Source organism: Hyposmocoma kahamanoa, unplaced genomic scaffold, assembly GCF_003589595.1.
Source record: "Hyposmocoma kahamanoa isolate Upper Pololo Valley unplaced genomic scaffold, ASM358959v1 76, whole genome shotgun sequence".
NCBI classification, from domain to species: domain Eukaryota; kingdom Metazoa; phylum Arthropoda; class Insecta; order Lepidoptera; family Cosmopterigidae; genus Hyposmocoma; species Hyposmocoma kahamanoa.
The window spans coordinates 8,052,794-8,078,371 of NW_020653900.1; the positions used below are offsets into that span (position 1 = coordinate 8,052,794).

At 35.8% G+C, this 25,578-nt stretch overlaps 2 protein-coding genes across 3 annotated transcripts in view; one reads left to right on the top strand and one right to left on the bottom strand.

The window, feature by feature from the left end:
- The window catches only part of LOC113232463 (type I inositol 1,4,5-trisphosphate 5-phosphatase), a 34,346-nt gene extending 24,082 nt beyond the window's left edge, over positions 1–10,264 (bottom strand). The window contains exons 1-4 of the mRNA XM_026467204.1: positions 10,064–10,264; positions 4,401–4,631; positions 3,126–3,293; positions 548–673 (exon numbers count right to left, since the gene is read on the bottom strand). Of these exons, the coding sequence (XP_026322989.1) occupies positions 548–673; positions 3,126–3,293; positions 4,401–4,631; positions 10,064–10,144 (606 nt within the window). The 5' untranslated portion in view covers positions 10,145–10,264. The remainder of the gene's footprint in view (positions 1–547; positions 674–3,125; positions 3,294–4,400; positions 4,632–10,063) is intronic.
- A 954-nt stretch (positions 10,265–11,218) lies between these two features.
- LOC113232435 (epsilon-sarcoglycan) lies at positions 11,219–22,729 on the top strand. 2 transcript variants are annotated; one of them, XM_026467163.1, is made up of 10 exons: positions 11,219–11,357; positions 11,487–11,623; positions 12,002–12,144; positions 14,676–14,824; positions 16,507–16,638; positions 16,908–17,082; positions 17,897–18,147; positions 19,140–19,211; positions 20,974–21,075; positions 22,122–22,729. In XM_026467163.1, the coding sequence occupies exons 1-10, from the start codon at positions 11,353–11,355 to the stop codon at positions 22,516–22,518; spliced, it is 1,563 nt and encodes a 520-aa protein (XP_026322948.1). In that variant the 5' UTR covers positions 11,219–11,352; the 3' UTR covers positions 22,519–22,729. The 2 variants fall into 2 exon arrangements, with proteins under 2 accessions (XP_026322948.1, XP_026322949.1); XM_026467164.1 differs by lacking the exon at positions 19,140–19,211.
- The last annotated feature ends 2,849 nt before the right edge of the window (positions 22,730–25,578 follow it).

Genomic DNA, 25,578 nt, shown 5'->3' on the forward strand with positions numbered 1-25,578 from the left:
TTATTAGCAGTATTTTATAAAAAAAGTAACGGTTCGAACAAGTCGTGCGCCTGCTGGATAGCAACACGCCTGTCAGTAATTGTTGCAGTGCCACTCAAAGCAACCCACAGAATAGCAGAGATCTGATCTGAGACATAAGTTCATAAGTCTTTTGTGCCTGTAATTTCACAAGCACCCTTACCCTTCAAAACTGAAATGCAATAATGCTCACATGACTGCTTGGCGGCTGAAATAGGTAAGATGGTAGTACTTTCATGGACGAACTCTCACAAGGAGCTCTACTGCTACATTAACATGTAACATATCTAGGATCAATGAAACCAGATCTACAACCCTCTCTAATCAGGTTTTTCAACATTTTATTTAGGTAGTTTTTTTATTATTAAGCATAACATATATTAAGCAAAATTAATTATTAAATAATTAATTTAAAAAATAATTTTTAGGTGACAATAACCTTTTAAGTGCCAATATCTCTAAAGTTACCGAAATTCAAATGCGTTAGTTATGAAAAGGTTAGATTTTAATAGTTTGTGATTATAATTACAGAAGGAAAAGGCTCCAATGCGAGAAGGTTGGAGGCGTCGTGGAATAGATGAATGTTGACGAACTCAACGCACGTGCCCCGGATCATCCAGCGTGTGCGCAGGAAACCCTTGCGGGACCATTTGCACTGAAATAATTAATAAGTTAATATATATAACTACACATATCAAAAGCGTTTTAGCCAACTACTGAAATCAAGTTTTTGTAACACCAATGGATTATTGATGTAATCATAATTGAACAAAATTTATTTCTCTTTAATTTTATTAGGGTAATCAAATATTTTAATAATCTCAGTACAGAGTACTAAAAAACCGACATCAAAGTCATTAATTCCCCAGTTTGCCACCCGTAGAGGTGGAATATTTTCTTCAAATTTAAATGGGACCACTTCTGAGGTATCCTCTTTCCAACAAAAAATCAAAATCGGTTCACAAAAACGGAATTATCGCGTAACATACATACAAAAAAAACATAGTCAAATGGAGAACCTTCTTTTTTGAAGTTGGTTAAAAATAACACCTTGATCTCTAGACATTTTTGATGTGTGTACAATTTGGGACTATTCGTTGTCGTTTAACACTTGGTGAGGCTATGGGTCGTATTCCAGAACTCTACTCAATACTGAAGTCAGGACTTGAGTCTTGCAGTGAGCGCTGAAAATCATACTCAAGTCCTTGCCATTAGGGTCGTATTTCCAGTGCTTGAAATCATACTCAAGTCTGCTCAAATTCTGACTTGAGCCAATGAGTAGTGTTCTGGAATACGACCCTAAGACTTGGCTTTGTGTCTATTACACTGTGCATCAAATTTTCAAAAAAGTTTTACTTCTGGTTTGACGGTATAGATTTGTTTAATTGAGCAGCAAGAATCTAGAAAAGCGTAGTTATACTCCTGAAACTTAGTTTTTGAGATCGTTACAGTGGTATTTACATAGCTACATAGTGGTATTTACAAAACCCCGCAAAACTACACATTTCTAGGTTCTTTATCATCAATGTGCATGAAATCAAGACTCTGCATAATATTGCTTTGGGTACATATGTTATATTATTTATTATTATAATATATGTATATTGTTAGTCTATTATGGATGTATAATAAGTATGTTTCTATCATGTCATTTATTTTATACCATACAAATTATCGATTAGCTTCTAGTACGTGTATAGATCTTCATGTTTAAGTGCAACACCGACCTATTGTTTTTTTTCTGTTCGGCCCAATGGTCGACTGGTAGAGAATGCCTTACGGCATTAAGTCCGCCATTTGTACTTGAGTATATTGTACAATAAAGTTTAAATAAATAAATATATGGTATTCTATATATTTGACATACAATGTCCCCTTTTTGTCTCTAAATAAAAAGATTCCCGAAAATTTTTATATTTCTTTAATTACCATTACGCAAACTACATTTCGTTGTCCTGACTACAAAAGCAATGTTTTTGCAGGGAAATAATTTTTTTTAATGTTTTTACGATTGTAGCCGCCAGACTCAAGTAGAAGATGTTGGTGATCTCGATGAGCTCGTTAAATTAGAGACTATTTATAGTTGACAGTAATATATTGGCAATAGATTACTGGCTTACATGAGTAGTGCCATTAATCGCTAAAAACAGTGGTTGTTTCTTATGAAAGTACAATTCAAAAGTGAACGTCCTTTTTGACCTTGTTATATTGTACAAAAGTTCGTTAAATATGTGGTAGGGATGAAATAACATGTATGTGTAAATTCTGTTGCGTTCGCAACAATGATAAAACCAATTAGAAAATGGTATTGATAACCCAAAAACAAAAATCATATTATATTGTGTTATTCATTAAATAAATTTAATTAGCCTACAACATATGGTGTTTAAAAGAGTGTAAATTCATTGGCTGATTTTAAGGCCTTCGTGGTTATTTGCTAAATGAGTATCACTGATTTCTTATACGATATGACTTCTTATTATTTACCGATATTTCAGAACGTTACACGGTCTATGGTCATACTGACGTAAGAAACCTACAACTAGTGATACCACCATTTTACTTAAAGAACAACTTATACAATTTATATCTATTCGCAAAAATATTATTAACTTTAAAAAGTTTGTAGAGTATTGTAGAGTTTTACTTTTTATGTAAGGCTCTATCGAACAAATGTTTGACCCAAACGGACAAAGTGAGAAGGCGAACCGGGTCGTGGTTGGGGACTTAATTAATTAATGATTTAATTAATGTGAGAATGAACGAGACAATAATAATATTGTCAGTTTCAGAATGTGACTTGTTGAAAAACCTGTAAAATTATACGGATAAAGTCGAATATTGCGAGCATGACTAGCGTTGGTCAAACAAAAATGATCGAAACTCTAGAATAATCGGGTCCCAGGACTTGTCGAATCATTTTGATTCGCTCGACTCACGTCTACTTCAGACAGATCGAAACGACGAATCGATATGTCGTTGTGTGTCATTAACGATTAACTTGAACGCTAAGGGAATAGCGACAAGTCGATACGATTATTGCTATCATGGATCGACACGAGAAATCGTCTGTTTATGGGGCGTTTATGCGATTATACAATACTCACTTCCGGAAAGAAATGCTGCGGAAACTTGGCCTTTTCTTTAGTAGTTACTTTCTCAATGTTGCCGCTGTGTACCTCCTTGCCTGAAACCTCCACATACGCTTTGAGGTCCCAATCCCAGATTTTGAGGTCAGTGAGTGAAGCGTGTGCGAAGTACATATTGCCTAGGGCCTGAGGAGAAATAGATGTAATTTATTGGAAAAATCAAGAAGCTCCAAACGCACGTATATCGATGGCTGAAAAGTAAAAGGGGGTAAGCGACTGTTAGGTTGGAATTGAGTAATGACGTGCTTACACAGAGTCGATTGCCGCCTTCAGCAGACACTTACCTATCAAACTTACAAATGTTTCTATTGAAACTAAACTTTCATACTACCTTTTCTCTAAATAATAAATAAATTAGTGTATTTTCTATATCATCATGCCAATTTACCCTTAACATCTTATGTATTGTCAATAACATCATAATATGATGCAAGAGATCCGGTGGTGACCTATAATAGTACAGCCCAACCTAGTTTAGGCACTACTCTTCCAACTCACAATTTAACTGTACGACGTTCCTTACTTTAATTGTTAAACAATTAATTATTTGTATTGCATTGTACTACTTCGCCTTGCCGTAGGAGGCGCAGTCGCCTCGCTCTTAAGACAGAGTCGATTACCGCCTCTTTAGCAACCGAATCCGGCTGACGAAGGCGTCAGCCGACCCTGTGTAAACGCGCCATTTTGCTTAGGCAGCAAAATTTGTGTAATATTAGAGGCCATCACGGCATCAATAGCATCTGATAGGCCATTTAATAGGTATCGAACGTCGACTTAAATTTTGTACTTTCAGAAGTACACTCATTGAAAATTTTGAAAATATCGTGGACGGATAAAGTCACCAATGACATCGCATGGAGGATGCACAAAGACTTGGAGCTCATGAAAACTGTAAAAAGAAGGAAGCTGCAATACTTTGGGCACATCATGCGGAGTGATAAATACTTTCTACTGCAAGGAAAAATCCAGGGCCGCAGAAGACGTGGTCGTAGAAAAACCACATGGCTTCAAAATCTTGCAGAGTGGTTCAACATGAATATCACAGAACCGTTCCGAGCTGCAACTTCATGGACCCAAATTGCCATAATGATAGCCAACCTTCGGTAGGAGATGGCGCCCCAAGAAGAAGACTTTCAGAAGCTATTTGCCATACTTAGTGAAAGCCACTACTCATCAGTTGCATATTATACCACCAGATGTGGAAAGTACTGTTTAGACGATCTGTTCACTCACCGTAAATTTTTCCGGTGAACTGAAATCTTCGTCCAAAAAGATCCTAATCTTGTCATACAATCTCAATTCAGGGCAATCGCAGAGCCTCTGAACAAAATCCTTGACGTATTGCATTGATTTCTCGTATGCCTTCCCGCCGACTTCTTGCAGATGTAAGGCTATAAACTTCGGGTCCATGCGCGAAACGGCTTGAAGAAACTCTGACGTCCAAATTGGCAGCATTACTGAGGGCTGAAATCGGAAATGGCTGCAGTAAGAATTAGAAGTCATTAACTAGAGGTTTACCATTACTATAACAAATGACATTATGCTAAAAAGTAAATGACCTTACTAAAGCTACTAACGAGCTACCGACTGAATTTTGTAGTCTATTTTTTATGGTTTTTTTATGATATCAAGTGATGAGATGAACTATGCATGACAGTTGGGGTATGTTGTAGCGTTTTATTTATCGTTGGACGACTGTCGCATCTAGCCTGTTCCCATATCAGGACTGTCTGTCGAAACTGAGTCGTGGACGTTCATTTTATCGTTGAACGAGTGTTGTGTCTAGCTGTTCCCACTAGATCGTGACGACAATTTATCGTTCACGGCAGCCGCCTTGTCGTTTGCACGACAGAATCGTTCGCAGCTGCGATAATTTGTTGTCACATTTTCGTCGTGATGTTTTATTTCTGTCTCCGACTGTCCGACCTGTGTCCGACTGTCGTTCTAGCCCAAGTCGTGAGCGACAGTTAATCGTGTTGTTCTACGCATAAATGAAGTGGTTCACAAACAACTTCATTTAAATATGCAACGACACTTTAAACTGCACGACTATCTGTCATCACGAAATAATGGGAACGCGCCCTTGCAGTGCCACTCAGAGTATTAAATCTCGAATGTCTGAGGGGCACTGCCACTATATACGTCCATCATCCTGAGACACAAATTAACAAGTCTCATGTGTGTGTCCAATTTCACCAGCACCCTTACCCTTCAAAACTGGAACGCAGTAATATTGCTCAAATTACTGCATGGTGGCAGAAATAGGTAAAGTGGCAGTACTTCCCTGGACGAAATCTTTAATAATAAGCTCCACTACTACTAAAATAATTGTAACATTTCACAGCGCAAAATAAATTGTGCAGTACCTACTTTAACCAACTAAATATGTTACATATCGAGTTTTTAGGTTTTCGCGACACGTAGGAAATGAAACTATGTCAGCCGTGACCATAGGACCTGTAAAGGACCCGAAACGTTGGTTTGTGCGAAAAAACAAATATACAGATTTAGATCCGACATAACAGTTTCATTTCCAATACGTTACAATTTCAATTTTGTTTTGCGTTACTAATAAATTGAATTTATGTTGTGCCTGTCTTGGAAACTGTTTCTTGGAAAAACTGCTTAAAATAAAGTAACGTTTTAACCATCGGTTATTGTTTGACTATTAAACCAGTTTATGTAGATAAAGAGTATAGGTACTATAAATGTTTAGACATAATCTTTTCTAGCGGGCATCTCTTAAAAGTTACGTTGTAGGTAACAGATCAATGTAATAAGATTAATTTACAAGAACAGCACACTATGTCTGGCTTTCCAGACAGATACACTAGGAGCACTTGGAGGCTTACAGTTGTGCACATACAACTATTGCGTTCAAAAAAAAAACTGACCTGAAAAGTTTGTAGAATTACGACCATTTGCCAAGTTTCATTGAAATCGATTAACGGAAAGTGGGTGAAATTTTGGTGAAATCCATTAAACGGATTCATCCCCTAATTTGCCAACCTTAGAGGTGGAATATTTTCTTCAAACTTGAATGGGACCACTATTGAGGTGCCCTCTTTGCAACAAAAAAAAGAATCATCGATATCGGTTCACAAATGTCGGAGTAATAGCGTAACGTAGACACAAAAAAAGCACAGTTGAATCGAGAAACTCCTTTTACAAGTCGGTTAAAAACCGGCAAATTAATACACATATTGAGCCCAGCTGCCTTGTAAAATAACTGACTATTAATAATAATAATAACGCACACACTCAACATAGCCCCGCACTAGGGAAACCCTGTGTCGCGGGTGCCATGGGCACACACATAGACAACCACAAATTACACCCAAACTCACGAGAGAAATAAATGTAGGTCATACAAATATTTCTCCCGGCCCGGGAATCGAACCTGGGACCTCTGCGTGGCAGTCCGGCATTGTAACCGTTCGACCACGGAGGCAGTGAATTATTTGAATGATAAATTGATTGCTTGACAAGCCAGCGCTTTAATCTATTAAAGCGTTGGCTTGTCAAGCAATCAATTTAACACATTGGTTACATAAATATAATAAATATAATTAACTTTAACTAATAATTTGAATTTTGAAGAAATAATGTAACTAGAATAAATAATGTACAAAAACAGCAAGCATGTAATATAAAATGTATGACTTGTAAATGTTAATTTTTACCAATAAATAATTACTATTAAACTCAAATGTAGACCTGATGTGCAGCAGTTTTTGTAGCAATTGAGCTTTACTGTGTTCCAGTTTTGAAGCGTAAGGGTGCTGATAAAATTACAAGCACATGGGTCATCAACTTGAATTATTACTCCACATAAGGTATACAAAGATCTTAAATAACATAATTATAGGTCCTTATTATATGATACCCTGTAAGGGCGTTGTAAAGAAGGGAAGGACTTGTCAACTTATGTCTCAGGTGACATAAGATTTGCGATATAACGGTCTGAGTGGCACTGCAACTGCGATGGAAAGGCGTGTCCCGTCACTTGGTGTCATAAAAAAGCCCTTGGTATTATAAATAAGCCCATACGAAGACGAGGGAAATCCCGTGTCGCGAGTGCCATTGACACATACAAAGACAACACAAGTTACACACAAACTCACGAAATAAATAAATGTAGATCAAACAAATACTTCACCTGGCCCGGGAATCGAACCCGGGACTTCTATGTGGCAAATCAGCTGTTCGGACACGGAGTAAGTTACCCTAGTTTGAGAACAAATAATTGGTGTTGTCTGACATTAATTAATGGTATTCGGAAATGGAAACAGCAAAAAAGTTTTGAAATGATATCAGGCTGGTTCTCGAATTGATTAGTCACAGTGGCCAACCTGACATATCACAAAATGATGTGGAGATTAATTATTCAAAAACAATATTTAGCAGGAGGTATAGGATTACTTTATCAGTGTAACATTATCTGGTTTACACACAACTGACACATCCTGTTGTTTTGTATTATACACATATGTAGTTTAGATATTATAATAACCTTCTAGGTTTTTAGCTTTTTAATAATAAACACCCTAGCATGTTTTATAAGTATTTATTTTGTATTATATGTTTGAAATTTTATAATTGTTCTTTTATATTCTTCTTACTTCATATTGTGACTTATTCCCAGTATATAATTGAGCTTATTTTGCATATTTGACTATTGTAACACAATTTAAGTCCAGTTGGATCTTGGTAGACTATAACTTCAACTTTCTACTTAGGATCTGCTCTAAGTAGAAAGTTGAAGTTATAGTCTACCACACACTTGGAGACTTCACACATCCTCCATGACTTTTATTAAAGTTTTCCGACAAACCTTTTTTATCAGAATATAGTCCTCATAATAAAGCATGTGAAAACAGAGCAGTTCTGACACTGGAAATCTAAGTCAGACTTTGTGCACAAGAGGTATACTAAAATAACTCACAAGTTAAGCTTCTTGGACAAAAACAAAAGAGCCAATTAGTGGTTTCCACTTGTAGTCTTATTAACTTGAGAGAAGATAAGGAGTACCATAAAACCAGTATATTGAAAGTGAAAAAGTAATATCAATAAGTAATGATTTTCACTATAGAAATGTTGCATTGGAAAAACTATACAATGACACAAAACATATACATTCAGTAAAATTGGCTTTTTATTTGAGTCTTATTTTATTTAAATTACTTATACAATTTATTTAATTGAATGTACCATGGGACTTTCAGGAAGTAAAATATTGTAAGGAAACATGCATGTCTAAGAAAGTTCTAAACCTTCAGAAAACCGTGAAGCCCCCAACCCACATTGGACAAGAGTGGCGGACTACGGCCTGTACTCACACCTGAGGTGAGATCAGAGCTCCGCAATGTGATGCATAAATATTGATAATGTAGAGTTTTGTACTTTACAGTACAATAAAGATTAGATTACGAAATGAAACAAGTTAATAATGCCGAATAACTATAAATAAATTAAAAATATTGAGTTCTTAGGTTTTTGTGATTGTTACACATAGGAAATGAAACTATTTTTCCGGATTTTCCGGATTTCAGGACCCATGGTCACGGTTGACCGTGACCATGAGACCTGTAAAGGGCCCGAAATGACGGTTTGTTTGAAAAACAAATATACGCTATTTAAATCCAGAAAAATAGTTTCATATCCTAAATTTAAAAAAATTTGAAAAGTTTGGTACCACTGCTAATACAGTGATTAACATATGTTACAATCATTGGCACTCACTTTGATCAATAATCTTCAAAATGACAGTTAAATTAGTACACAAATATAAAATAGATTTTCATTACCCTTAAAATGAATAAGCATTGAAATAAAATCTAAATTAAGTAAAAATTTGGTGTTTGTAAGCTACTGCTTGTATGATAAAAGTACGGAGCACTGCCGGTTTTTTTGTCCTCTCACAGATAAATTTAACGAATGATTGGTATGTTAGGTTTATTGATCTTGTTCTTGTTTTAATAGGAAACATAACAAAATTCATATTAGTTACCCATTGACTTACAAATAAATGGACGACGGGTCTAATACAAAAACCACGAAAAAAATGTCCCAAGTCAACGTATTCGAAATTTAAATTGTAATATCATCGCAGTATCGCGCTGTCAGTAGAACAAATTAAGACTAAAGCGGAGTGTCGCGCTCTGTATACGATTTTAGCGCCTTACAAGTGCGGACACTTTTTAGCGCGGACCCGACGTCCATATAATTGTAAGTCAATGTAGTTACCTATTATTATAAGTCATAATAAATAAATATAGTCACATTTTAACCATCTGTGATAATAAACTCTCATCTCTTAAAGAATTTTTTTATCGGCTTGTTCTTGAACCAAGTGAAAAATATTTCTAATTTGTATAGTTATATATTAAAGAAGATACTGCCATTAAAAACAATTAAAAATATTGTTAGTTAATTTCCAATAATATCAGTGTTTAAATTTGTCTTTAAGCACAAATGTTATCAATCATTGCTTGGGTGCCAAAATATTCAAGTTGATCCTAACTAATAATAAAACATAAAAACAATGAACAATGAAAATATAAATGAATAAGCATGTGAAGAAAAAACTGCCATGATAACAATAAGTTCACTATTTACGTGTACTTCCAGCGACTGTATAATATCACCTCAACCTATATATGTATATCCAGCTGCTGGTCATGGGTCTAATTTATGGTTATCAAGTAATGGCCTGCCATGTTTACTCTATGCGAGGTGAGAAAATCGTATATGGAATAAAAAATAAATGGACAAAATTAACTTGTTAACAGTCTCTTAATTAGGTGGGCAGCTTAATTGAATTAACGCAATTATTGCCCCTTAATTACCTTTGACAACATCGAACGAAAAAGTTACAAAAACAAACGCAAACTTACGTCTTCGAATATGGAACCCACGTTAGCAGTAACCAGCAACAACGGCACTTTGTCTGTACCCATCTTTTTGAATTTCAACATGATCTAAATGCGAAAACCAGTGTCGCGAACCCAGCGAATTGCAAACGAGGTTAAACGTGCCCCGGAGACGTTATTTACACGCCAAAACGTCCTGGCGCGCGCACGCCGAGCCTAATACTCGGACTAAAAACATTATTATGGTTACATTTGCTTTTCCCTGTGTAAACAGCGATTTTTATCAGATTTTAAATCGAAATAGCCTAGCCCTCCCTGTTTGACATTTGTGAAACGAATGATTGACATTTATTTTTTTCACACCCACTTCCGTGCGGTAAACAATACACCAACCAAATTAAGTTGACTTTGTAGTTTTCAGGTTTTAGGAGACTGTTTTAAAATAAAGTATGAATTTAATTTTAAAAATCCATATAGAGTTTCATTGTCTTTAATGTTAGTTACTATTTGAAGTACAATTTTTTTTATTGTGTTAATAATTCAGAAATATAAATGTAGCTTCAATGAAAGAACTTGAACGAAATCATGAAACGGAACGTTGAATAAGACCTTTCCAATTCGGAAGAATTATAACCAATGACGTCGGTTGATGTTTTACGTCACCGCCCCCATTTTCAGGGCCGTACTTGATTATTTTTATCGTTAGCGTAAATATTAGAAATAAACGAGGAAGATGTTAAAACTGGAAACTTTAATAGCATTCTCATAATAAATCATTAACAGTTGACAGTCTTATTTTTTTCCTGAACATTTTTCTAGTTCTTTATGTAGCCAATGTAAACTTATATAATTTGTTTCTCATTCAAAGACAACATGACTGTGATACAACTAAGAAATAGAACCAGTCTTTGTTATAATTATAGAAGTCGCATTAAGTAAATAAAGTATACTTAAAAATCATACATGATTGTAAAATGTATGATTTAAATCAAATTAAAATTTACAATAGGGATAAAAAAATGCAAACGTACTAGTTTTGATAATTATATAATTAGTAAATAGAAAACATTGGGATAGATTAAAAACAACAACAGTATCACGTTTTTTTAAACATGGCAGCCGTCTAATATATTTCTGTAGCGTGCTGCTGGAGGCGTCCTGAAAAATCGATATCACAATTCCTCCCTGGACGAACCTACTGCACATGTGCGGCAGGTATTCAGTGCACAGAATAACCTTCTGTAGACATTGTAAACATAAATCGATTGCTATGTTACTATTCTCGTGAATTAGGTCGACGGTTTTCTCTACTGATGAGGTAAATGTTTTCTATTTTGACGCGAAAAACATAATATTCGCCTACTAGCGTAAACTCGTCTTATTTTTGGCCTTCATTAATATTTTGTAGCTCGCTATCATAGTAATGCGTGTTATAATTGAATTTCAGGTTCAATATGTGGTATAATATTCTGGCTGGCTATATATTCCTTACAACAATAACTGCAGATCAAGTTCATAATGCAGTGGAAACTGAAATGTTTGCTATCCCCATCAGCCCCAATTTATTTAACTGGACTTATCAAGGTTTGTGTAGCTACTTGTCTATTTATATGACGTGCGTACAAACAAGTTAGTGGCTGCTAATTAATCACAGTATGAGGAAAATAGCTTAATAATTGCCTTTATACTATAAACAAATTAATAAGCGTAGGTAACTAAGTGATCCACAAATTATTAGATAATTTGTTTATTTTTCAATTTAGACATTTAGGTACATCCTGTTTTTACCTTTAGCAGGCCGTTGTTGTCATTGTGCGTATTATCAATAAACTTTCGACAAGGCACTAAAGTTGACTTCAAAAAATAAACAAGGAATAAAGTTCAGAATATTTCAGATTCTAAATACCTCTCTGCAATGTTTGAAAGTTGTTTGTCACAAATTTTCTTATCATTTTTTTTCAGAATACGATCAACAATATCGGTTCCATGCTTCCTTGATTGGCAAACCAGAGCTGCCGTCATGGTTGCGGTACATTTACAGCAGGCGGCACCATTCTGGATTTATTTTCGGAACACCACCGAGGGGCACTAAATCACCCGTAACGGTATGCTCATGTAAAAGTTTATTTTTACGTTTTAAGGTTAATTGGCACTTTTGAGATAGAGATTGGATTATAAGGTCAAGTTCTATTCCACAAAAGACCAACGTAACCAACATAAAATGTCGGGGCTCGAAGCCAAAGCAAAACAAAGGATTCTTATATGAATGAACTGATAGTTTGAAACTTATTAAAAAGCCTAATTACCCCTTACACATACAGGGTTGCCACATGTACAAGAGTAGTTTCGTTTGTACAGTCAAGAGCACATCAAGCTTGACACCTTGTACTTTGGACCGTTCTTATCGTAAGCGGAATAGAGTTGGATTTAAGTCTTCAGTGTCAAGCTTGACGTGCTCTTGACCCTGTACATGTATAATTAAGAGCACACCAAGCTTGACACTTTTCACTTTGGATCCGTCCTTCAAACGTCAAATTTGACATAACCCTTGACTCTGCACGACTAAGGGTCGTATTCCAGAACTCTACTCAATACTCAAGTCAGGACTTGAGTATTGCAGTGAGCACTGAAAATCATGCTTGTCCTTGCCATCAGGCAAAGTCCTTGCCATTAGGGTCGTATTTTCAGTGCTTGAAATCATACTCAAGTCTGCTCAAATCCTGACTTGAGCATTGAGTAGAGTTTTGGAATACGACCCTTAGAGTCGTATTCTAGAACTCTACTCAATGCTCAAGTCAGGATTTGAGTATGATTTTTTTGAGATTTTGAGTATGACTCGAAATCATACTCAAGTCCCTGCCATTAGAGTCGTATTTCCAGTGCTTGTGTTTCCAGTGCAATCCTGACTTGAGCATTGAGTAGAGTTCTAGAATACGACCCTTAGACTTCCTTTATTTTTTTCCATCCTCTAAGCTGCACGAGAATTATATAAACCGCGTATGATGTATGACGTAAAATGTCATACAGTCAAGATCACATCAAGATTGACATTTTGGGTTTTGGGTCGTTCTCATAACAAACGAAATAGAGTTGAATTGAAATCGTAAGTGTCAAGCTTTACGTGCTCTTGACACACGGTCAACCTCGCGGTTTTTACAGTTACCTACCCAATATATTTGGACGAAATCAATAGCCATACACGTTAGAAGCTAATATTATTATATCATTATGGGAGCATCGGAGTAAGTACTTTTCTTAAGGGTTCTCTACGATTTCAAGGTAAAATATTTTTTTATATATAAGTACATTTTATCATTTTATGGAATGGTATACTGTCGCAATGCATTTAAACGTAGTTAAATCTGTGTTGCTTTGCTTTTTAACCAATCGACAACATAGATCAAGCGTGTGTACCTACCACTGATAACAACTTAACCACTGATTATTAACTCTGATAGTGACTCCGGCGATTATTAAACTCTTATATATACCGAATAAAACAAATCAAATACTTATTTGTTTATATTTTAATGAAAAACGGGCTGAGCAAATGTATTAGCGCGTTGTATTACTTTGATGCGGGAATTCAGTTGTATCGATCTGGCAACCCTAGTTCCGTGATCTATATTATGCACAAAGTTGATGATTCGTAAGTATACGCGCCATATAAATGAATGATAGTGTTGAATACGCGCCTTTTCTGGTGACCATCGGCCCTATTCGTATATGTAGGTGTCTTACCTTCGGCCATAACCCAATTTTAATACAGTCTATCACTCTATTAAATACTGCTGTGATGTCATCAGAAACGGTACGTTGTAATTCTGGTGAAGAGCACGTCTACCTCTAAGACACTTCAGCACTACTTTCGACATACGAATTTACTTTAACACCGTTGCACTGACTAAAGTTAAAGTCAAATAATCATTTGTTCCAAATTTTTACACCTTAAAACGTAATTTTTTAAGCTACTGCTTCACTACACTGACTTCCATGAGAAGAACGAGCAAGAAACTCTAGGGATTGCTCTTTTCAAATAAAGTTAAATGATATGGAATACACTTTGAATTATAATTGTGTGGAATCTAGACTCGTGTTGTCTTACCATACATCTTTATGTAATAAATACTCGTCAATTTTGTAATATAACTTTTCAATCAAAAAACTTTTCATGTAAGTTTTAAACTTAGGAAATGATAATTTTAGTATATGCACCAGAATCTTACTGTAAAAACGTATACAGTTCCCCATAAATGAATCGTTTGCCATAGTTAAACGAAATCGTGGTACCACGAGTTTGGACTTAGTTCTAAGGTTAATATTATGGATATCTTCTTTCTTAATGAAATTATGTATATTTTTCCGGGCATACAAAATATTTGCGTAACTGTACTGTGATGCCACAGTCGGGATACCAGTCTCCCTAAACTATCTCTGAGAGAAACCCGAGAACCTAAACGGTATACAAATAAATCGCTCGTTTTTGCAACATTAATATGGTTTGTATATCTGCCGCTATACCCCACATGAGAATCCCGTAAAACATTATACTATGGAAGTAACTAAAAACCAAAAGTGAATGTCTCTCTCTTTCGTTTTCTCCTCTATATATCTCTCTCTCTTTGGTTTTCTCCAGCTGGAGATAATAGGCCTGAATAGCCAGGACTACGAGACGCGTCGCGTGCGACTGACGCTGCTTGTGATACCGAAGGATGGCAAGGCGCGGCACGAGGTCGAGTTCAAAATCGACAATCTTAACACGGAAGATTTGCTTGACGAACATAAGTGAGTGTTGACACTAGATAAATGTTTTGTTGACATTCAACCCTAAAAATAATCCAATATTCTTTTGTATTTTTTTAATGATAATAAGTGACAGGACAAACAACTTGTGCGCCTGGTGGTAAACGACATGCTTGTCCATAACAATTGAAGTGCCACTCAGAGTTTTAAATCAGAAAGTTCCAAGGGGCACTGCCACTGCGCTCGTCACTCTGAGACACAAGTTGACAAGTCCAATTGTGCATGTAATTTCACCAGCACCCTTAACCTTCAAAACTGGAACGCAGTAATGCTCACATTACTGCTTGGCGGCAGAAATAGGTAAGGTATTTTCCTAGACGAACTCTTTCACAAGGAGCTCTACTGATACTAAAATTATATGTATTGTAGCGAGGTACCAAACTATGTAACCAGGAAGAAATACAGTGTGAAAATTTAAGACGGGTCAGCAAAAGTATCTTAACGCGTGAAATTCACAGAAAGAAGGTGCGGGTCGGTAGCGCGATGACGACGGGTGCAATTTCGTCGCAACGAGCGGGCACGCGGGACGGGCGCAGGTCGGGTGGTCCAGTGCCCGCTCGAGGTTTGTTGTCGTCCATATAAATGCACGGAATTACACCCGCCGTGCTCCCGACCCACACCCGTTCTCTGTTTGTTTCACGCTTTACCATTTATAGCTACAGGAAAATGGTCCTTGAAAATTGTACTTGAATTTTGAAGATATTTCACGGCTTCTTCCAGGACCGTTTTCCTGTAACTATAACAGTGAAGACGGTCACCACATTTATTAACGCGGTATCGGCTCGAATCGGTAAAAAAAATGCTTCTTGTCCATGCACTAAGAGCGAAAAAGACGTTGCGCGTTTCGCTTCCGTCCGTTCGAGCAGCCAAACGCGAAACTCTTCTTTTTCACTCTAGTTATTACACTACACGACATAAGACTGTATGCGATTGCATGTCACAAACCAGCGCATCACAAACCACATAAGTAAGGTAATTACCTACTCTCTAACCAAACTAATAGGACGTTTCTATTATAAGTATGCTAAAATTTGTATGCCGCTTGATTTGATGTCTGTGTTGAACTACAACTCACATTCAAGTGCGGCGTTTTATCATAGTATAATAAGACATATTATTATAGTCCTACTCCCGCTTATTCAGCGCATCAATGCCTACACGTCTCTGAGAGTGTAGGGTTGTGAGATTATTATTTTAGTTGTATTGGTTGTTATAATTTGAAAACATTAAGGTGTTCATCACAGTGTTCTCGTGCTATACTGAAATAACCGTTGTTGAATGTAGTATTTACATACTGATATTTTTTACATCGCGGATTGGTATCTCGATGGGAGTATGGATAAACAGAAATTAAATACTGAACAATCTGTATTTTTCTTCAAACAACCATAAACACAACAATAACGTGACATCTATTTGACGTCATTTTTTGAACACCGAGAAAACGATTAAATTCCATAATGAATGAGGTGTGCGATGACTCGCGCGGTGCAACTCGGGTGCACCGCGAGAAAATGCGAATGTGTGCGTCTGTACACATACAAGCCGCGGTGCTATGTTTGTACGGAGTTACACTACTTATTTTCTTATACGTTTCTTCTGGGTCACATAGTATGGTTCGTCTAATAATTTCTAAATGATCGGTGTATAAATCATAAATACAGAATGACGCGGCTGAAGGACATCCTACGTACAAAGCTTTGGACAGAGAGTAATCAAGATTTGTATCCCACATTTTTGGCGTCTGCCATCGATTTGGGAGCCCGGTTGCCCTTGAAACCGAGCGATGGAGAAGGGTAAGCTAAAGCACACAAAAACCTTTAGTTTTATTTGTCACATTTAAGAATTATATTAGTAAAGTATTTAATATATCTAATCTGTGTGGGTAATATTATTTACATTTTATAGTTTGTCTAAACATCTTAGGTAATTAAAAAACCCGAGCATACCTATATTTACTCATTCTTCTTACAACGGTACCACAATTTGACCTTATTCGTTACGTTTACATACCGATTACGTCTTTGCAATTGAAATTAACACGTAACTTATTTCACTTCCACAGCCTAGTAGTTCGTCTGGGCAGTGTAATGCCCTTTTCTGAGGAGCTAAAACGTCTTCGAGAGGAAGTTCGTCCCCTCTCAAAGCTACCTAGTTGTCCGAGGGAATACAAGCGGACCACAGTCGAGAGATTGTTTAGGGACGCTGGTTTCACTTTGGATTGGTGTTGGTTTGAATTGGTAGGTTTATAACTTCTCTAGAAATGCTCTTTGACAATTAATTAACACTTCCCAAAATTACTGAATGGGATCGGTACACAAAATACCAACTTGCCTTGAACACCGTCGTGAATTTTTTTTTTTTTTTTATTTATTCATAAAATTTTACATAAAACAATTGTTTACCCCCGCCAAACTGAGATGTAGGTATGCCTGCTTGTTGGTAATTTGCAGAATATATCACGGAGAGTGTGAGAGTTCCGTCTTCCCCTTTTCCATCACCGGGGGACTAGACGTAGGCTTGGGTTCCACCTCTATGTTGTGTTTCAAGGCGAGAGTGAATACTAAATAGCCATTATTTAGGTGTGCCTGTTCCATCTTCGACTTATAGTCACATTCCATTAGGTGAGATGGAGGTCAAATGCGTACTTATTCTTTTTATGAAAAAAAAACTTAAATCTCGTAATCCGCGGTACGAATTACGAGTATCACTGGACGACTTGGCGTAAAAGTTGAAAAATGAAATTTGCCCTGTAAGTTACTGCAGATATCTATACTACATAGTAACTTATTACATGCCATCAGGTAGCTTTGTTGCATATAGATATAACGACTAAGGTCCCCTAACAGGTAACTTTGTTAGAAATGAAATATTATAAAAAAAATTAGGTACTCTTATTTTCGATGCTAAAATCGCGTAGGTATATTTGTTTTTTCAAAAAAACAACATTTCTAGCTTTTTACAGATCTCATGGTCACAGCCAGCCATCGTAGTGTATAATTATGGCGAAAAAGAATTAAATGAGTAACTATATACTAATGTTTCTTTTTTCAGTACAACGTAATCTACAATGAACGAACAACGGAACTTTTAGAATACTTAACAGAAATACCAAATACAAGCAAGCAAAACAAAAGCGCAAAAGAGTTGGACAGGAAAGACATTTGGACGGCACCAAGCCGACACGCTTTGCCCTCGAGAAGTTACGCAAAACAGTTGACAGCAGCTGTTGCTGTACCATTGCTGCTATTACTGATGTCCGTCGCTGCGTTGACTGCGGTTTTATGCTTTCATTATGCTACTATGTAAGTTCCGTTCTCTGATTGCTTGAAAAACCTATACGTTTATATGTTTTGGTAGCAGTAGAGCTCCTTGTGAAGCCACCAAGCAGTAATGTTAGCTTTACTGTGTTCTGGTTTTGAAGAGTAAGGGTGCTGGTGAAATTACAGGCACATGGGACTTGTCAACTTAAGTCTTAGATGTCGGGCGCAGTGGCAGTGCCCCTTAGATCTTTGCGATTTAAAGTTCTGAGTGGCACTGCAACTGTTATGGACAGGCGTGTAGCTTACCATCAGGCGCACGATTTGTTCGTCCCGTCACTTGATATTAGAAAATAAATGCTTAAAAAAATTAAGAAATAAAATTTAATAGCAGTAGAGCTTCTTGGAAAAGATTTCTTTCAGGGAAGTACTGCCACCTTACCTATTTCTGCCGCTAAGCAGTAATGTAAACATTACTGTGTTCCGGTTTTGAGCGGTAAGAGTGCTGGTGAAATTACAGGCATATGAGACTTGTCGACTTATGCCTCAAGGTGACAGGCGCATTGACAGTACCCCTCAGATCTTTGCGATTTAAAGCTCTGAGTGGTACTGCAGTTGCTATGGACAGGTGTGTCGCTTAACACCAGGTGCACGACATGTTCATCCCATCACTTGAAAAAAAACGTACAATCTACGCATTCTATGAGACACTATCACCCATTTACAGTTCCCTTAGCGAGGACTAATTATAGACAAAATAGTTTTCTTTGTAGAGCCAGCAAGAGTTTGGATAGTGTGCCAAACAATCATGATCTGGATGTTGATATATTCAATTGTAATGTTGTTGCGCTATAGCCTAAACTCGCAAACATTTTATTTAATTTTATTCAGTAATTCGTGACTATTGACGCCGTAACTCTTTCACTATCTCAAACTGTATTTGTTTAAGGATATCCTCAATCACATATATAAGGGGTGAAATATTAGCACAGAAAATCCGCAAATTAAATTATTAATTTTTTTGTCATCCGTTTCAGGCAGGACGCTACATCAGAAATATTTATAAAAGATATTTTTCATGTTTGTATTGATTACAGAGAAAGAAAAAGGTTAATTTAAACTTTATTTTTGGTGACTAACAAAGCTTATCTACTTACCTTTTAAACACGGCAGTGTGTGTTGCTTTTAATTTTTTTGTGTAATAAGTAATTACTCGTTTCAATACATAACGTTGCCGGGGTTTTATAGAAAAGGCGTAAGCGACATTTTGTAGATTTTTCAGGGGAGCATGTTTTAGATTTGAATTACTTTTTTAAAATATTTGCGTTCTGTTTTAAAGTTCAATTTTAAAAGTTAAACTTAATTAAAACCAAAACTAATAATACTTACGGTTATTACCGAGGACGTCATTATGCAGAAATATATCAACCCACCACGTCGAATCAAACACGTCGATAAAGATTCACAACTCTCGGAAAATGTGTGAAATCCGCGCGGCGGACTATGGCCTAAAACCCTTCCCTGAGAGGAGAGCCATGTCCAGCAGTGGTAAGTATAAATAGGTTGATGATGATGATATCCACCCACAAAAGGTCATTTTAAGGTTTAGTATATATTTTTCTTTCGTACAAATGTTGTGTATTGGTGTATTTCTGCATAACGTCCTAGTCACAGACCACGTAGGTCCTAGTCAATAATAAATTTAATTTGTGTTTGGATTTTTTTTGTTGTTATTAAAGACTGACATGTAACTTTAGAACCCATAAATAATGACGCTAATATTAACCTTTTCATATAAAAAATAGGTCTTTATAAGTTTCCTGAACGTGATGATATTCATATTTTATTACAATCAAATTTAGAGACGCATTCACATTAGACGCTCGTAGAAGCGCAGCAGTAATTTGTCGTTCACCAACAGTGACTGTAAAAGTAGCGCTACTGCACGTGTGTGTCACGACAGTACTGCGTTCCTAAATATTGTATGAAAATTTAGTAGTGCCGCGGCTGCAATGCCACAGTGGCGCCACTGCAGCGCTGGGGTCGGTAAACTAAAGCACATAAGTCATAGACCAACACCATTTATTTCAATTCTACTGACTAAAGCACATAAAAGGTAATTCATTCGTTACTTCATTAATTTGTAATCTAAATTCTAGTGGCTTCTTTTTCAAATTTATCATTTTCTGCAAATCTTCCAACATCATTACAATAATTTTAGCAGCTCCTTGTGAAAAAGTTCGCCCAGAGACGTACTGCCACCTTACCTATTTGTGCCGCCAAGCATTAATGTTAGCATTACAGCGTTCCTGTTTAAAAGGGTAAGGGAGCTGGTGAAATGACAGGCACAGATGGGAGTTGTCAGGTTATCCGGGACGGGCGCAGTGGCAGTGCCCTCAGATCTTTGCGATTTAAGCTCTGAGTGGCGCTACAACTGTATGGACAGGCGTATAGCTTGTCATCAGGCGCACGACTTGTTCGTCCCGTCCCTTGTTCTTATAAAAAAAAAAACAAAAAAAGAAAAGAAATTTATTAAAAATGAACCACTTTTTTGACTATGTGCTTTAGTCCGCTGACCCTAGCTGCTATAGCGTCTAATTTGAAGGCTCCATAACAGCAACGTTAAAAATGGTAAAATTTGAAAATAGAATGACTTTAATCTTATTTTGATTTCGATTAAACGTTCTGCATATATGGCCCGTGGTTTATATGAACTTTATATGAAAATTTATATGATCATAATTCTAACTTTTTCAGTGTTCCTCTAAATATGTCCATGAGTAAAGGTAGCCATTTAGTAGGTACCTAACGTTTTACTGCTCAGTGTTATTGATGCTTTAATAATGTTTTATTTTTCATTCATTTCTATAGAGCTCACAAAGCTGCAAAGGTAGAACTATGCCGTTACGGCACAGCGAACACTGAACAAACTCAAGTGGCTGATAATAACAGCAGCAAAAGTATTGGAGCAAGGTCAGTAATTGATTGATTTCATTTTTATACGCAAATCTCACACTGACAATGCAAATCAGATAAAAGAAGAATTACATAAAAGTTTTACGCCTTAACGGTCCAAAGACATTTGTTGATCGAAATAGTGATGAAAGAGACTCAGCCTTTTAAGGACCATTAAAAAAACTCGACAAATTTTGAACGCGTCACGGCTAGACTAGTCTTTTAACCCCAATAATAACAACCTAAGTCATTACTTAAAAGACTTACGGGACTCTACGAGTATGTAATTTACATTTAGGAAATTAAAATATTTTTATTAAATCTGTCAGAATAATCACTATAACCTTAGCCCACTCACATAATTTTTTTCAAGTCTGGAGTACTTTTTGATGGGGGTAAGTAAATAAAGGTGAGTGAATTAGAATTCGATAGAACCGCTGCGCTAATGAAGTCATCAAACTTACCTAGTACGGTAACGAACGGTAGTTACGGTAACGAAGGACACGTCGTTCAAATATTCCTACAACCAGATACAAATTAAATGTATGTTGTAATATACCAAAAGGTTGAATATACAATGGTTTTTTATTATAAACAAACATGATTATATACAACATACTAACACTACTTCATTTTTATTTATAAACTTTGGGTTCAATAGGACGTAAAAGAATAACTCCATTGCATATTGACCTAAAAGCTTGAGCTTAAAAATCGTGCATAACTAAAACGAGAATGTTTTTAAAAACAACTTAAGATGTCAAGTCTGTTAGCATAGCGACTTAGTCTTAAAACCTCTAAGTCTTAATTAAAAATCGAATCCTGTAAAATGGAGTCGAGTATTTAATAGGGAGTCTCTTTCATCACTAGATCAAAACCTCCATTCGTGCAAACTCAGAAGAGACTTCATTGCTCCAAAGGATCAGAAGATATTAATGGTAATCTTTTGCGGCAGAACCTGCAAGTTATAATAACACGTCCATCTGTATCTAGTTACGAGCTACTTGCTACAACAACAAGTCCACTTAACAAGAAAAACATTTCACATACTCCATTTTTTTCAGCCCTAACAACAGCCTGGTACGGCCGTACAGCCCAAAATCAACGACAAATCTGGCGGGGAACTACAACAGACCCCAACCACCTCCGTACGTGGGTTCGACCACAAATTCCTTACATCATCGCAAGTCTACAGCTGACAAAACCACACCCTCTACATCAGGGCATACTCCTGAACACCGTCATGTTCTAGAAGAATCCATAAAACTTCTCAACGAGGCTAATATTACTACAGACTTCGAATTTAAAGACCCTATAGTCGATATTACTGATGGTATCGAAGACTATGTGCCTGTAAAACCGGATTCAACTGGATACATCTCGATGAAACAGGATCTTGATGACATTAATGTTCCGGAACTTTCGAAGTATGGATTGGGGGGGATGGTAGGATCTATTTGACATGAAATTTCCGCCGATGGAAAGCCTGTCAAGACTTGGTTTTGTTAGACAGGCTAGATTCAACGAAGTCGATATATTACGTATTTTTGAAACCGTAAGTTATTTTATACAGTTGCTGCCGTAAAATATTGTGTATCTAAATATGAATGGATGCGCTGTTACTGTTTAGCTACGTTCAAGTAGGTTGGAAATAGTGTTAGAAAAAATAGCACCTTTAATGTAATAAGGGCACATCTACAAAATGACTGAATTTCTGAATGAAACTCAGGATAGAGGTTAAAAGATTCTATGAAGGAAATTAGTCGATTACTTTTTAATTTTTTACTAGCAAAGTTAAATGAAATTTCAAATATACATATTGCTTTATGTAGTTCGTATTATCTTTACGACTTGCATTTCATATACCAAGGGTACGATATCATGTTTCTAGTTATATCATAGGGGTTTCTACTAATCAAGGTAGGCTAATTATGAAGAAGGGATCCGACAAAGCCAAAGGAATGAGGTTTAGAGATTCCATTTATGATGCATAATACATTTCGCCCTTATTTTATTATTATACAATCGTTTATGAGTAATTATAAAATAAATGTTTTTTTTTACATTTTAATACATAAAGTAAACACAGGGTTGACCACAATCTCACGTATGCGTTTCTGTAAAAAATATCCATATTCTAGCCTTGAATATCCCTAAATTCTCTTGATACAATAAAGGCACATATGATCATATGTCTAAAGTGGTTTTACCATATGCGAGTCATAAAAATAACGAAAATCATGTCACAAATTATGTATTTGTGAAACTTTACACTCTATTTAAGCATACAAAAGTTATCGACTAATTCTTTCGAAGTTTCTAAAGCTGTCTCCTGAAAAATTGTCATTTTGCAGATGCGCCCTTAATACACGAATAGTGCGAATTGTAGTTTTCTGTAACCGCAGATAGTGTATCCCATTTATCGTGAAGAGTTTGTAGAAACAATTGTAAATGAAAAGACCGTTTTTTTAATGTACTTGAGTAAATAATATTTACTCAACTATATTAAACAAGGACCGTTTTCCCTCCAATGTGAAATAAAAATGCGCGCGCTTTCGACGACTTTTGCTGCTAATGAAGGACACGTATTCATCAGGAAATATGTGCAAGTGTAAAATCAGAGAGTCAAGCCCAGACCTAATAAAAATTATTATAATAAGTAACTATTTCTCAATCGTATTAACTTATTGATATCCATGTTACTAGCGTGTAGTGTTCTAGTCTAGCTTATACAATGTCTATTTAAACTGTTTTGATTTAGATGATGTATGTAAACTATAACATACATGTAACAAAGTATTTATAGTTACATATAATTAGCACAATTTTTAAAACTACGGCAAAATATTAAAATGTTTTCTTTTAATCAACTCTTTTACTCATGAAACATCTATATGGTATACCAACAAAGGTGCAGTCACGTTTCAGTTGGCCACGCCACTCATTATAACAAAAAAATTAAACAAGACTTTTAATTTTCCAAAAATAAAAAAATTTCCTCAAAAAAAATTTCGGTCAATCGAAAATTTGTATAGTGAACCGAAAACGGCTCATTTATGTATGAACGAACGAATTAGTGGTATTTTGAACGAATGAACAAAAACAAAAAAAACAATTTTTATTTTAACAAACACATGCATTTATTGAACTTACAGTTGTTAATCAAATAAATTCAAAAGAAGATATACACAACTCTCTAATGTGCTATTACATAATAGTAAAACTGGCTGTGGCTACCTAAATACGAGATCTACAGTATATGTGCGCATTATAATAATTTAATGTAACATGAAAACAGTACATATTAAATAAATTAATAATGATAAGTAAACAATGCAAAGATGAACGTAAGATTAGGGCCAGGCGAATGGCGCACGTTGACGAAGGCCTACGTCTATAGACTACCAGGATAATGATTATGATGAAATAATGCAAAACTATCAAAACTAGTTCTCGGTTACAATTGAAATGACGTCCATTTAGGAAACAGTTTTTAGTATCCGTTAGCCCTATAAAGCTCAATTTACATTGTTGCTTAAAAGAATGGATGCCAGTTTTTGTAACGAAATTGTACACAGCATAACGAGCTTGATGAATTAGATACGATAGGGTTGCTAAAGGAATTCCCAAGACATCTACGTTTTAGCTCGTATCTCTCTAACCAAATTCGATCTAGAATAAAAATTTACTTTTAGAGTTTTCACCTCATATTGTTTTACAGTTACCACTATTTCAATATTCTTCTCCGAAATTCGATTAAGCTATTGATAATAGAAATCTTGAAGTCATGTCTGTAATTAATTTTGTTCAATAGAAGTTTTAAATCGGTAGTAAGTCATTTGAAACCAGCATAACATTGTCCAATAATTAATTATTTATAAAACAATGTCATTCCTAATGATTTTTTTATTTGAAGGGAATAATTGCAAACGTTTCTTCAGAATCGGTAATTGATGCTAGATGAGATATGTAGTACTTTATAATAATTGGCTAGGTAAGTATTACTTCTACATAACACAATAACTTACTTCATTGTTATTTGAATTCCAGAGCAACCCCAAACATTGAGCAATTAAAAAAAGTTCTTCTCATCAGTTCTTTTTATCATTGGTTGCTTAGAAACGTTTTATTATTAAACATTCTACATCGAATTTGGCCAGATATGCCGTTTAAATTACATATTCTATATTTCTCACCAAATTATTTATTATATTTAACAACAATTAGGAACCTAGTTTTTAAAATTAAAAATGGAAAGTTTAAATTATAATTGTACTTATGTCAAGCTAACTAAACTTCAACTTATTTAGTTACAGGTCAAGTTATCGAGTAGACGAAATTCTCCTATGTGCTCTTGTTACAGATCTTTTTACTGGTGTTTTGGCTTTCAGCGCCGTAAGTGACATCTAGTGAAAGGTTTTAGAAACTTTTTCACCGCAGCCGATAACTTTACAGCTACCTCAAGCCGACGTTGATGTAGTTTGTAGATCAAATGCATTAGTGAGATTCCTTGTGCAATAA